Consider the following 13862-nt stretch of genomic DNA (forward strand, 5'->3'; position numbering starts at 1 on the left):
CACAGCACTCACCAAAGCACATACCCTCTCCAACGTCCATAACCCACCCCCTTCTCCCAAGCCCCCTCCCCCCAGCAACCCTCTGTTTTGTGAGATTAAGAGTCACTTATGGTTTGTCTCCCTCCCAATCCCATCTTGTTTCATTTATTCTTCTACCCATTTAAGCCCCCATATTGCATCACCACTTCCTCATATCAGGGAGATCATATGATAGTTGTCTTTCTCCACTTGACTTATTTCACTAAGCATGATACGCTCTAGTTCCATCCATGTTGTCGCAAATGGCAAGATTTCATTTCTTTTGATGGCTGCATAGTATTCCATTGTGTATATATACCACATCTTCTTTATCATTTCATCTGTTGACGGACACCTAGGTTCTTTCCATAGTTTGGCTATTGTGGACATTGCTGCTATATCCCACCACATTTCTTGAAGAGGGCACCAGTTCTGAACAGACCACAGTGTGTGTTGTGACCTCATGCCATGTGACATTTCCTGTCCTAGAGAGTGCATAGTGCTTTGTTATAGGTTTGTTACTGAAAAGCAATCTCAGCCAGAGTGGTGGATAGACTCCTTTTCCAGCAAGTTGATGTGGCTGGGCTTCTTTAGCTCAGGCAGGAAAATTCTAGAAGGATGAAATGACCTTCAGAGAAGGGGGTTCCAAAAGTGTCCATTCTTTTACAAATATTATATTGAGTGGCTGTTTGGGTGCAGTCTCAGTAAAGAACTATACTTTTTAACTAAACACTCTCTAATGCCTCATTGCTCCAGTTTCTGATACTGGGATGTAAGTCACGCTCCCGTTAACAGACACGTATGGAGAGTTCTAGGTCAGCTCTGTGTCCATTAAGATTTGAAATATGCCCTGAAGGAGCATGTAGTTCAGTAAGGGAGACAGACTATTAAATAGCTAAAAATAATAGAGTGTAATAGGTACTATAAAAACATACCAAGTAAAGTGCTGAAGAAATACAAACGAGGGAGCTCTTTTATTGAACTGAAGGGCAGAGGGGCCTTAAGGGATGAATAGGAGTTTTCTCGGGAGGCAGAGAGAAGAGTGTTTCCCATAGAGCTCACAGACAAAGGTGTGAAGGCAGAAGAGTTCAGGACATCTTCAAGGACAGTGGTGGGTGGAGTGGCAATGGGGAGGGTTAGCATTGGCTAGAGTGGCACCGTGCGCGGTTGAAGAATGGGTTAGGCCAGAGTGTGCTGAGAGCATAGAAGGTAGATGTGATGGTGGAGTCTTCAGGAAAGAAGGTGTAGAACAATCTCTCTATTCTGTACTTTGGGGAATCCTACTCATTTTCATTAGTTCCTCTCCTCCTAGCTCTCTTTCCTACCCAGGGGAAAGTAAGGCCTCTCCTTTTTCCCTCCCTGTGTGTTTTTGTTCATAGCCATTTATCCCATTGCTTCATGGTTGGCTTAGATATCTCTCTTTCTCTGTAGGCTGTGAAGTCTCTGAGGGGTCCGGATTTTGTTGTATATATTTAGGTTACTCAGCTGCATCATAGATGCCAGATAAATGTTTCTTAGATTGGGCTATTCCATAGATTAATATCTCAACTGAGGTACATTACAAATTTAAAATGGTAAAGATTCTATGATTCTAAATCTTAACATTTCCACATTGGCCTGATTTCATGTAGTCTTAATGACAGAGATGATTATCTTAAGAGCTGAAGATCTCCTTTGGCATCATCACTTGTTTGGCATGAATCACTTTTTTTCTTAAATGTAATTTGTTTGAATTCAAAGTTCTTTGTCTAGGAAAATGAAATGTTCACATTTTGAAACTCTAAAAATAAGACACTGGAAGAGTTGATGCCAAAACAATGGTTTCAATCAGAAATGCTCTCTGAATCCAGCATCTAAATGAGAACTAATTACTGAATCAGATCACAGTTACTAGGCATTCATTGTTTTAAGGCAATTAACAGCAGTATTGAGAAACCTAAGTAACAAAATATTTTAAAAACTCTCCAGTTTTGCTCAAATTTCTAATGTGTTAGGATGGCCAAATGTTCCTTACAGGCAAGATATAATATGAATGATGATATCTTATTAAAAAAAAGTTTTAAGGAATATCAATCACATTCTCTTCATAGATAGAGAGGCTCCTCCAAATTAGATCCAATTGATGATGTATTTTTTGATTTATGATTAATTTAGAAGTAAGTGCTCTCTTAATTTGCTATGGAATTTGCTAAAGTTGCTGCGATCAGATTTACTAAGGTAGTTTCCTGCCTGACATGATTGAATAAAGCCTTTAAAGAAACTGTCTTGTGGGCGCCTGGGTGACTCAGTTGGGTAAACAACTAACTGCCTTCAGCTCCGGTCGTGATTCCAGAGTCCTGGGATCGAGTCCCTCATCAGGCTCCCACTCCATGGGGAGTCTGCTTCTCCCCCTGACCTTCTCCTCACTCATGCTCTCTCTCACTGTCTCTCTCTCAAATAAATAAATAAGATCTTAAAAAAAAAAAAAAGGAAAGAAACTATCTCATTTGTGTAAAAGTGGTTTCTCAAGCTTAAAATGCAGTTACGGGGTGGGAGGGTAGGAAGTTGCAAGAAAATCTGCTTAACAGTCCCCAGTGATCTATCTAGCAAGGCTTGGCAGTATTAATTTTGATTTTGCTTGATTCTTTTCTCCCTATTTGGAACATTTACTGTTCATTTCATGTATAGGACATAAGACATTTAATAATATAACGGATCGGTGGGTCAGCATAATTTACAATCCACTTAGTGACTTAATAATAAGGTTTAGATGTCATTTCAATTCCAGATATAAACTGTTAAATAATTTAATGATTATTTTTTCAACAGATGTAAATTATTAAAAAGAAAATGGCCCAACGGAACACTGCATTTCCTTCTCTCGTCACTGAGGAAAGGTATAATATATGGAAAATATGCATCTAAGGTATACTTTTCCTTTCCACCAATCCCATGAGGGCTGCTAGTGGGTGTGATGGTTATTATAAATGAAATTTTGTGGCTGTTACGTTACCCAGGGATGATTTTGTTCAAGGGCAAGAGAAGTACAGTTGTGTCCCTCTCCAGCATCCAATTTGTAGGATCTGCTCAGTGACAGTGAGAAGTGGAGACTTCATAATAACCTTACAGTACAGCTGTACTTCTGGTCCCTAGGAAAATGCAACTCTGGAGCCTAGAGGGCTAATGTCCCACTAACCCTTTTAAATCAGAAGTTGCAGATTGAGGGTCCATAGACCAGAATTGGCTCATGGAAGTACACTGTTTGGCCTGCATTGTCTTAAATACTTTTTAAATGACTCATTAACATTTGAAAATCAGGTGATTTCACATACAAGTCTGAATTTCCAGCTTTTTAAAAAAAATTTGACATAATCTGAAAAAATAGACCTGCATTCCCAGATGGTCACTCGTGGATGGAGGAAAATTGTAGCTGCCTTTAGTGGAGGAGTGCCCTTTCCGGGGTCTTCTAAGTCCCCCCCATGTGATGGGCATGATTCATTTAGGTCACCTGCCTGACCCTTGTAGGCATTCAGAGTTCGTTATTATGTTAAAGAACTGCTGTAGGGGAATGGGGGAGGAGAGCATGTCAGGAGACTTTGTGAATATGCTTGATCTTTATAGATTTTTTTAAAAAAGATTTATTTATTTTAGAGAGAGAGAGAGAGAGAGAGAGAGAGCATGCGCATGTGTGAGCAGGAAGTGGGGAGGGAAGGGGCGGGACCGGGGTGGAGAGAAAGAGAAAGAAGCAGGCTCCCTACTCAGTGGGGAGCCCAACGCGGGGCTTGATCTCAGGACTCTGAGATCATGACCTGAGCTGAAATCAAGAGTTGAGATGCTTAACCAACTGAGCGACCCAGACGTCCTGGTAAGCTTGGTCTCCATAAGCTTGGATTGGAATTGGGCACATGTCAGCATGCCCAATTCTACCAGCCTCTTGCTTTTGGAGGTCATCAAGCCTGCTACCCGCACGGTTAAGACTCTGAGTATGATTGTTTCAAGATGCCCGGCTCACCAAGAAAACTTGTGGCAGAAACCCTGCCTCAAGCCCCATTTAGCTTGTAGGGCGAGAGAATTGGCATTTACTTCTCTGGGCAGTCTTGAATCTGGCTTTTTGAAAATGACTTTTTCCCAGTGAACAACCTTGCAATGTGGCTCCCTTCCACAGGCGAGTTAGAACCATGCCCCGACACAGCCAGTCCCTGACCATGGCACCCTACTCATCTGTAAGCCTCGTGGAACAACTGGAAGATAGGATCCTCTGTCACGAGAAGACAACCGCGGCCCTTGTGGAGCACGCCTTCCGGATTAAGGACGACATTGTTAGCAGTTTGCAGAAAATGCAGAACAAAGGGGGCGGCGACCGCTTGGCCAGGCTCTTCTTGGAGGAGCACATCAGAAACATAACTGCCATTGTGAAGCAGCTCAATCGGGATATTGAGGTGAGTGAGGTGTGGGAGAGTCAGGGTGGCTGCCTGCCTTCTGCCCAGACCTGCTCCTCCCCGCGTGGGGGCCTGGGGTCAGCAAGTCGACTTCCTGCCGCCCAGGCAAGTAATACGTTCAGACCAGAGCTTTCTGTCTGTGTGTTCTAGTGATCACCAAGGAAACAGCTTGAGCAAATATCCTAATTAAATTTATTTCAGTATTTGATAGCAGTTACTGTCAGTGTTATTTATGTTTAATCTAAATTTACCTTGCTGACTATTAAATCACTTTGTTTTGTTTGGCTCTCAATAGAGAGAGAGAAGATCCAGTCAAATAGTTTCTCCGTGAAACCCTTTGTATCATTGAAGACAGCTATTAAGTCAATTACTAAGTCAGCCTTTGCTGCTTCAGATTAAATGTTTCTAGGCCATAATGATTATACATAATATGGTTTATTACTCAAACAATTTTGGGATTTGACTTGCTTCTCAGGCTTTCCTTTTATTGCTTTATTTATTTTTTTTCTCTGAAATGAGCCCAGTAAAAGGCCAATATGGTCAAAATTTTTAAGATATCTAAATCTACTGCTGTTTTTTGAACAGTCACAGGGACCACACAGTTTTTTTTCAGGAGCTTAAGATCATTTAGGCTCTGAACACTGGTAATGTCCTTCACCTGTTACTTTTAAATATATAAGGAAGAGGAATGTGGATAGATTAAGGAGAACCTTTGATTCAAGTCGGAGAGATTGTATCTGAGTCATGCTTCCTGAAATTTTCAGCATCAGGTTGTGTCTATTTACTTTTAATGGTTCTATTGAGGTATGAGTTATAAGGCACAAAAATCCACCCAGTGTAAGTATACAATTTAGTATTTTTAGAAAATTTATAGAATTGTGCAACCATCAACATGATTCAGTCATAGAACATTTCCATCACCCCCAATATTTGTATAGATCTGTGTTCAGTCAATCCCCACTTCTCCCCAGGGCCCAGGCAACCACTCATCTGCTTTCTGTCTCTAATTGTGTCTTTTCTGGACATTCCGTATAAATGGAGTCTTATAACATGGAGTCTTTTGCAACTGGCTTTTTTCACCTAGTATAACATTTATGAAGTTCAGCCATGTTCTAGCCTGTATCAGTGCAGATAAACCTCCGAGATATGACAGGTTTGGCTCCAGATCACCATGATAAAGCAAATATTGCAATACAACAAGTCAAATGAATGTTTTGGTTTCCCAGTGCATATAAACGTTATGTTTATACTATACTATAACTGTAATCCATAAAGCGTACAGAAGCATTATGTCAAGAAAATGCACATACCTAAATTTAAAAGCACTTTATTGGGGAGCCTGGGTGGCTCAGTTGGTTAAGCATCTGCCTCAGGCTCAGTCATGATCTCAGGGTCCTAAGATCGAGACCCACGTTGGGCTCCCTGCTCAGCTCATCTCTCTCTCTCTCCCTCCTTATGCGCGCTTTCTCTCTCTCCCTCTCTCTCTCTCTCTCTCTCAGATAAACAATCTTAAAAAACAAAAACCACTTTATTGCTGTTGAAAAAAAAATTAAAATAAATAAATAAATAAAATACTTTATTGCTAAAAACTGGTAACCATCATCGGATCTTCCAGTGAGTCATAATCATTTTGCTGCTGGAGGGTCTTGCCTCGAGGTGGATGGCCACTGACTGATTGGGGTGGGGGTTTTTGAAGTTGGGGTGGCTGTGGCAAGTTCTTAAAAATAAGACAGTGATGGGGCACCTGGGTGGCTCAGTGGGTTAAAGCCTCTGCCTTCGGCTCAGGTCATGAACCCAGGGTCCTGGGATTGAGCCCTGCATTGGGCTCTCTGCTTGGCAAGGAGCCTGCTTCCCCCTCTCTCTGCCTACTTGTGATCTCTGTCTGTCAAATAAATAAATAAATAAATCTAAAAAAGAAAAAGACAGTGATAGAGTTTGCTGCATTGATTGGTTCTCATTTCATGAATAGTTTCTCCATACACACGATGGTGTTGATACTATTTTACCCACAGTGAAACTTCTTTCTAAAGTTTTATCCATTAGGTTTATGTAATATTCTAAATGTTTTGTTGTCGTTTCAAGAGTCTTCACAGCATCTTTACTAAGAGTAGATGCCATCTCAAGAAACTACTTTCTTTGCACTTCCATAAGAAGCAGCTTTTCATGCTTTGTCATGAGACAGCAGCAACTCAGTCCCCTCTGCAGGCTCCACTTCTAATTCCAGTTCTCTTGCTGTTTCTACCACATCTGCAGTTACTTCCTCCCCTGAAGTCCTGAACCCCTCAAAGTCATCCATGGGGGTTGTAATCAACTTCTTCCAAACTCCTGCTAATGTTGATATTCTGACCTCTTCCCATAAACACAAATGTCCTTAACAGCATGTAGAACGGGGAACCCTTCCCAGAGGGACTTCCAGAAGGCATCACTCTTCATGGTAGCTCTAGTTCTGTGAAATGTGTTTCTTAAATAATATGACTTGAAAGTTAAATGTGCTCCTTGATCCATGGCTGCAGAAAGGGTATTGTGTGAGCAGGTGTGAAAACAACACTAATCTCATGGTCTGTCCCCTTCAGAACTCTTGAGTGACCAGGTGCACTATCCATGAGCAGCAAGCTTTGGAAAGGGATCTTTTTTTCTGAGCAGCAGATCTCAACAATGGGTTCAAAATACTCAATAAACCATGTTGTAAAAGGGTGTGCTGTCATCCAGGCTTTGTTCCACTGACAGAGAGCACAGGCAGAATAGATTAAGGGCCCTAGGATTTTCAGAACGGTCAATGAGCACTGGCTTCAACCGCAGGTCACCAGCTCTCTTAACTCCTAACAAGACAGTCAGCCTGTCCATTGAAGCCTTGAAGCCAGGCATTGACTTTTCCTGTCCTAGATGGCATCTTCTTCCAATGGAAGCTGTTTCATTTATACTGAAAATCTGTTGCTTTAGTATAACCACCTCCATTCATCATCTTAACTAGATCCTTCTGCATAACTGGCTATAGCCTCTGTATCAGCAGTGTTGCTTCTTTGCATTTTGTATTACGGAAATAGCTTCCTTCCTTAAACCTCATGAATCAGGGGCTCCTGGGTCGCTCAGTGTGTTAAAGCCTCTGCCTTTGGCTTGGGTTGTGATCCCAGGGTCCTGGAATCGAGCCCTGCATTGGACTCTCTGCTCGGTAGGGAGCCTGCGTTCCCACCCTCTCTCCCTGCCTGCCTCTCTGCCTAGTTGTGATCTCTGTCTGTCAAATAAACAAATAAAATCTTTAAAAAAAAAAAACAACCAACAAAAACCTCATGAACCAGTCTCTGCTAGCTTCAGATTTTTCTTCAGCAGCATCCTCACCTCTCAGTCTTCACAGATTTAAAGAGAGTTAGGGCCTTGCTCTGGATTAGGCTTTGGTTTACGGGAGTGCTGTGGCTGATTTAATCTTCTGTCCAGACCACTAAAACTTTCTCTGTATCAGCAACAAGTCTGTTTGTCTTTCTTACCATTTGTGCATTCACTGGAGTAGCCCTTGTAATTTCCTTCAAAAACTTTTCCTTTGTGTTCACGACTTGGTTAACTGTTTGACCCAGGAGACCTAGCTTTTAGCCCGTCTTGGCTTTCAGCATGCCTTCCTTACCGAGCTTAATCATTTCTAGCTTTTGATTTAAAAGGAGAGACGTGTGGGATACCTGGGTAGCATGGTTGGTTAAGTGCCTGACTCGTGGTTTGGGTTCAAGTCCTGGTCTCATGGTTATGAGATCCAGCCCCGCACTGGGCACCACACTCATTGTGGAGTCTGCTTAGGATTCTCTCTCCATCTCCTTCTGCCCCTCTGACCCCCACTCATGCTCGCTCTCTCTCTATCTTGCAAATAAATAAATTTAAAAGAAAATAAAAAATGGAGTGAGACATGTGCGACTCTTCCTTTTACTTGAACACTTCGTGGCCATTGCAGGGTTATTCGCTGGACTAATTTCAGTACTGTCGTGTCTCAGGGAACAGGGGAGCCCGAGGAGAGGGAGAGAGATAGAGAGATGGAGGTATGGCTGGTTGGTGGAGCAGTCAGAGCACACACATGTTTAATGATTAAGTTCACTATCTTACATGAGTGCAGTTTGTGGGGTGCCAAAAATCACAGATCACCATAACAAATACAGTAATAATGAGAAAGTTTGAAATATTGTGAGAATTACCAGAATGTGACGTAGAAACATGAAGTGAACAAATGCTGTTAGAAAAATGGCAGAGGGCGCCTGGGTGGCTCAGTGGGTTAAGCCTCTGCCTTCGGCTCAGGTCATGATCTCAGGGTCCTGGGATCGAGCCCCGAGTTGGGCTCTCTGCTCAGCAGGGAGCCTGCTTCCCCCCCCATCTCTCTGACTGCTTCTCTGCCTACTTGTGATCTCTGCCTGTCCAATAAATAAATAAAATCTTCTAAAAAATAAAAAAAAAAAAAAAGAAAAATGGCAGAGATCTTAATGCTTAATGCAGGGTGCCACAGATCTGCCGTTTGTAAAAAAAAAAAAAAAAAAAAAACATAGTATCTGGGAAGCACAGTAAATTAAGGTGTGCCTGTAGCTTATCTTTTGTTTCTTTCTGAGAAATATCCTGTTGTGTGGCTATACCACATCTTGTGTATCTGTTCATTAATTGATGGACACCTGGATTGTCTCCAGGTCTTAACTATTACAAGTAAAGCTGCTATAAATGAACACTTGTGTACAAGCCTGGGTGGACATGTTTTCATTTCTCTTGGGCAAATTGCTAGGAGTGGAATTCCTGGGTCTTAAAGTAAACTTTGTTTGGGGCTCCTGGGTGGCTCCATCTTTGGGCATCTGCCCTCGGCTCAGGTCATGATCTCAGGGTCCTGGGATTGAGCCCCACATCAGGCTCCCTGCTCAGTGGGAAGCCTGCTTCTCTCTCTTTCTCTCCTCCTGCTTGTGTTCCCTCTCTTGTGTCTCTTTCTGTCAAATAAATAAATAAAATCTTAAAAGAATAAATAAATAATATTTTAAAAAGTAAGCTTATGTTTAACCTTTTTTTTTTTTTTTAAGATTTTATTTATTTATTTGACACAGAGAGGGAGAGAACACAAGCAGGGGGAGTGGGAGGGGGAGAAGGAGAAGCAGGCTTTCCCCTGAGCAGGGAACCTGATGTGTGGTTCGATCCAAGGACCCTGAGATCACGACCTGAGCAAAAGGCAGATGCTCAATACATTGAGCCACCCAGGCGCCCTGTTTATGTTTAATTTTTTAACATAGCCAAATAATTTTCTAAAGTGGCTATACACATTTTACAATCCTATCAGCAATGTATGAGATTTCTTGTTTGTCCACATCCTTATCAACATTGGGTATTCTGTCTCTCGGATTACAGTCATTCCAGCCGCTATGCAATGGTATTTCACTGTAGTTTAATTTGTGTCTCCCCAGTGACTAAAGATGCTGAGCACCTTTTCATGTACGTAGTGGTCATTTGCATGTCTGCTTTGGTGAAATGTACCCAGTCTTCTGCCCATTTTTAAAAATTATTTTTTAAATCGTGGTGAGATATTTACCATTTTAGCCATTAAGTATACAATTGTGTACAACCATCGCCACAAACCACTTCCTGAACTTTTTAATCATCCGAAACAGAAACAGTGTCCCACTAAACAATAACTCCCCATTCCACACCATAACTCCCCATTCCACACCTGTCTCAGAGTAGAACCTCGGTTCTACTTTCTTTCTACTTTCTGTCTCTATGAATTTGCCTATCTTAGGTATGTCAAACATGTGGAATCACACAGTATTTGTTCTTTTGTGTTTGGGTTATTTCAGTTAGCTTAATGTTGTAGCATGTATCAGAACCTATTTTTAAATTAGGTTATTTGTCATATTACTGAGTTGTAAAAGTTCTTAAGATAGGCTAGATATAAATCCCTTATCATATATGTGATTTGCAAGTACTTTCTCCTATTCTGTGGCTTGTATTTTCATTTTCCTAATGGTGTCTTTTGAAGTACATTTTTTTATTTTAATAAAGTCCAGCTTACCAGTTTTTTCTTTTATGGCTTTTACTTTTCGTGTTGTGTCTTAAGAACTATTTGCTTAACCCATGATCAAAGATTTTTTCCTATGTGTTCTTCTGAAGTATTAGTTTTAGTTCTTACATTTAGGTCTGTGATCTCTTTTGAGTTCATCTTCATATAAAAAGTGAAGTAAAGGTCTAAGTTAACTTTTCCCCCATATAGATGCCCAAGGAGAAGTTTCCCATTTGTCCCTTTGTCGAAAATCAATTGACCATAAAATATAAGGGTTTCTTTTTTTTTTTTTTTTAAAGATTTTATTTATTTATTTGTCAGAGAGAGAGCGAGAGCGAGCAAGCGAGCACAGGCAGACAGAATGGCAGGCAGAGGCAGAGAGAGAAGCAGGCTCCCTGCTGAGCAAGGACCCCGATGTGGGACTCGATCCCAGGATGCTGGGATCATGACCTGAGCTGAAGGCAGCTGCCCAACCAACTGAGCCACCCAGGCGTCCCCAAATATAAGGGTTTCTTTCTAGATCCCGTTGATCTCTATTGTTTTCCTATCCCAATACCACACTGCCTTAATTCATTTCTACCTTTATAGTACATTTTGAAATCAGGTACTGTCGGCCTTCAACTTTGTTTTCCTTTTCAGAATTGTTTTGGCTTTTCTAGGGCATTTGCATTTTTCATATAAATTTTAGGATCAGCTTGTTTTCTATAGAAAAGCTTACTGGAAAATTTTATGATTATATAATTACTTTAATTATTATATAATTATGAAAAAATTTAAGTGTGGAAGAGTTCTTTGAGACAAACTGATGAAAGTAAATCTCTTTCTAAGTTGCAAGCATATTGAGATTTTGATAGAAATTGCTTTGAATGTATAAACCAATTTGGGGAGAATTGCTGTCTTCACCAGATTAAGTCATTAATCATTGCAGAGAACCAACTCTGTTTTATTCATTTTTTCTCTTGCTTTTTCGTTTTCTGTTTCATTGATTTCACCTCCATATGATGTCCTTTTTTCCTGCTTGCTTTTATTTAGTTTGCTTTTCTTTTTCTTGTTTCTTAAGGTGGAAGCTTAGGTAATTGGTTTGAGATCTTTGGTCTCTTCTGATAATGGTGTTTAAGGCTATACCATATCCTCTAAGCACTGCTTTAGTTGCTTCCCATGAATTTTGGTATATTGTATTTTTGTTTTTATTCGGTTGAAAATATTTTTGTGACTTTATTTTTGGCTTGTGTGTTATTTATAAGTCTGTTGTTTAATTTCCAGAGGTTGGGATTTCCCAAAACTTATTTCTTTTTTGGGGCTCTAATTTAATTCCATGTAGGTGGAGAATATACTTTTTATATACTTTTCGATCTCCTAAGTTTATTGACTCTTGTTATTTAATTGTTAATTGTTATTCAATTATTTAAGTCTCCAGCTTAAATTATCTTTATTATAATTTATTATTTAATTATCCAGCTGTTGAATTATCTTTTTCTACTTTTAATTCTGTTAGTTTTTGCTTCAAGCATTTTAAGGTTCTGTTTTTCAGTACATATACATTCAAAATGATATATTGGCCTTTTCATCATTATGAAATGTCTCTCTTTCAGGGCACCTGGGTGTCTCAGTCGGTTAAACATCTGCTTTTGGCTCAGGTCATGATCCCAGAATCCTGGGATAGAGCCCTGCATCTCTCTCAGCCCTTCCCTTGTGTGCGCACGCTCTCTCTCTCTCACAAATAAATAAAATAAAATGTCTTTCTTTATAGTATATATATAGTATATTTCTTTATATATAGTAATATTTCTTATCTTAAATTCAATTTTGTCTGATATTAATATAGCTATCCCAACTCTTTGATGGCTACTGTGTGGATAGTTAAATTTTTATTTATTTACTTATTTTTGGGTGGTAATTCTCACTTAGCTTATACCTAAGTGAGGTTCTGGTATACCACATGGTTACCAACTTTCACTGTTCATTGAGATTCTCACATACCTTTACAAAGACAGGGTTTCACTAGAAATTGTACCCTAATTAAAATACATGTCTTCAGGGTTCTAAAATGTCTATGTATCTTATGATGTTTAAAGAAAAGATTTATGTGTTTGTTATTCAGGGGATGTAGTGGATCTTTATTGTTTTGATGACTGACAGTATCGATTCCAATTTCTTTTCTTTCCTGTGTTTCTTTTTCTTCTTGTTTCTTTCTTTCTCTTTTTCTTTTTTTTAAGAGAAGGGGAGAGGGAAGGGGAGGGGCAGAGGGAGAGGAAGAGAGAGAATCTTAAGCAGGTTCCATGCCCAGCTCAGAGCCCGACATGGTGCTCCATCTCATGACCCTGAGATCATGACCTGAGCTGAAGTCAAGAGTCATTTACTCAACCAACTGAGCCATTCGGGTGCTCCTCCAATCTCTTTCAGTTACAAAAACTTGTGTTCCTTTTGGTGTTTACCTTTCTTCCATTGGTTACAGATTGGGTAGCTATTCATCAGGTGCCATATCACCTTTTTAGCTGAGAGGGTTGGAACACATAAATGATTCCAGAGCACTGAGACTCTCACTCCCTGGAACCTGAAACCTGAGCTGAGCGATCCAAGAAGTGGGCATGCTTGGAGCATCTTCCCTGCAGCCCCTGTGCCTGCAGGACACTGGCCAATGTTCCTGCCGCCCGAACTCTAGGGAACACCTTTTAAGTCCCTTTCAGTCGGCATCCCCAGCTGCCCTGTTGGTCATGTGCCTCCCTCCCTGAATCGTTCCAGTAAGTTCCATCTTTTCCTCTTAGCCCAGAGTCAGGTTTCCATTGCCTGCAACCAAAGAACTCAAGTGATATCAGAAGAGTGTAGGAATTTTAAAAGATCACTGTAGATAATATACATGTTTTTGGAAGGCGGTGTTGGTGTTTAGAGTGATCTTTCCAGTTTTCTTTTTGTGTCCTAAAGCAGTTTTATCCCAGAGGCTGAATGACTTGCCATCCCCAAGTTGGCATCTTTACTAGATTGAGGAACCCTAACTTAAGGATTTCAATTTTGGAAAGGGGTAGAGATATATTAGGGGGCTAATATTCTTGCTGTACCCAAGTCTAGAGAGGGAGACAGATCAAAACAGTTAGGGATAAATCATGATTCTCACATTCCCATCCCCTTAACCAATGCAAAGAAGTGTTTCATAAACAAATACAAACACCCCTATGTTTCATGTCAGAAAATACTGTGACCTCTCCATCCTTTCCATGCCCCACTTTTCCCTGGAGGTACTCAGCTAACTTCCCTTTGCTCATGTGGGTGGCGGGCAGACTGGAGACTGCAGCCATACTATTCTGGCAGCACTGTTCTTAGGTAAAAGCATAGAATGTAACTGCACCCTTAGAAAATCCAGGACTTGGGGTGCCTGGGTGGCTCAGTGGGTTAAGCCTCTGCCTTCAACTCAGGTCATGATCTCAGGG

At 40.7% G+C, this 13862-nt stretch overlaps 1 protein-coding gene across 3 annotated transcripts in view; it reads left to right on the plus strand.

The window, feature by feature from the left end:
• The window catches only part of FAM81A (family with sequence similarity 81 member A), an 81333-nt gene that overhangs the window by 16872 nt on the left and 50599 nt on the right, over positions 1-13862 (plus strand). For 2 of the 3 annotated variants that reach the window (XM_059180654.1, XM_059180656.1), the window contains exons 2-3: positions 2827-2894; positions 4163-4436. In XM_059180654.1, coding sequence (XP_059036637.1) covers positions 2848-2894; positions 4163-4436 — 321 coding nt within the window. In that variant the 5' untranslated portion in view covers positions 2827-2847. Of the gene's footprint in view, positions 1-2826; positions 2924-4162; positions 4437-13862 lie in introns of all 3 variants that reach the window. The other variant, XM_059180655.1, reaches the window with a different exon arrangement.

Source organism: Mustela lutreola, chromosome 7, assembly GCF_030435805.1.
Source record: "Mustela lutreola isolate mMusLut2 chromosome 7, mMusLut2.pri, whole genome shotgun sequence".
Lineage (NCBI taxonomy): Eukaryota > Metazoa > Chordata > Mammalia > Carnivora > Mustelidae > Mustela > Mustela lutreola.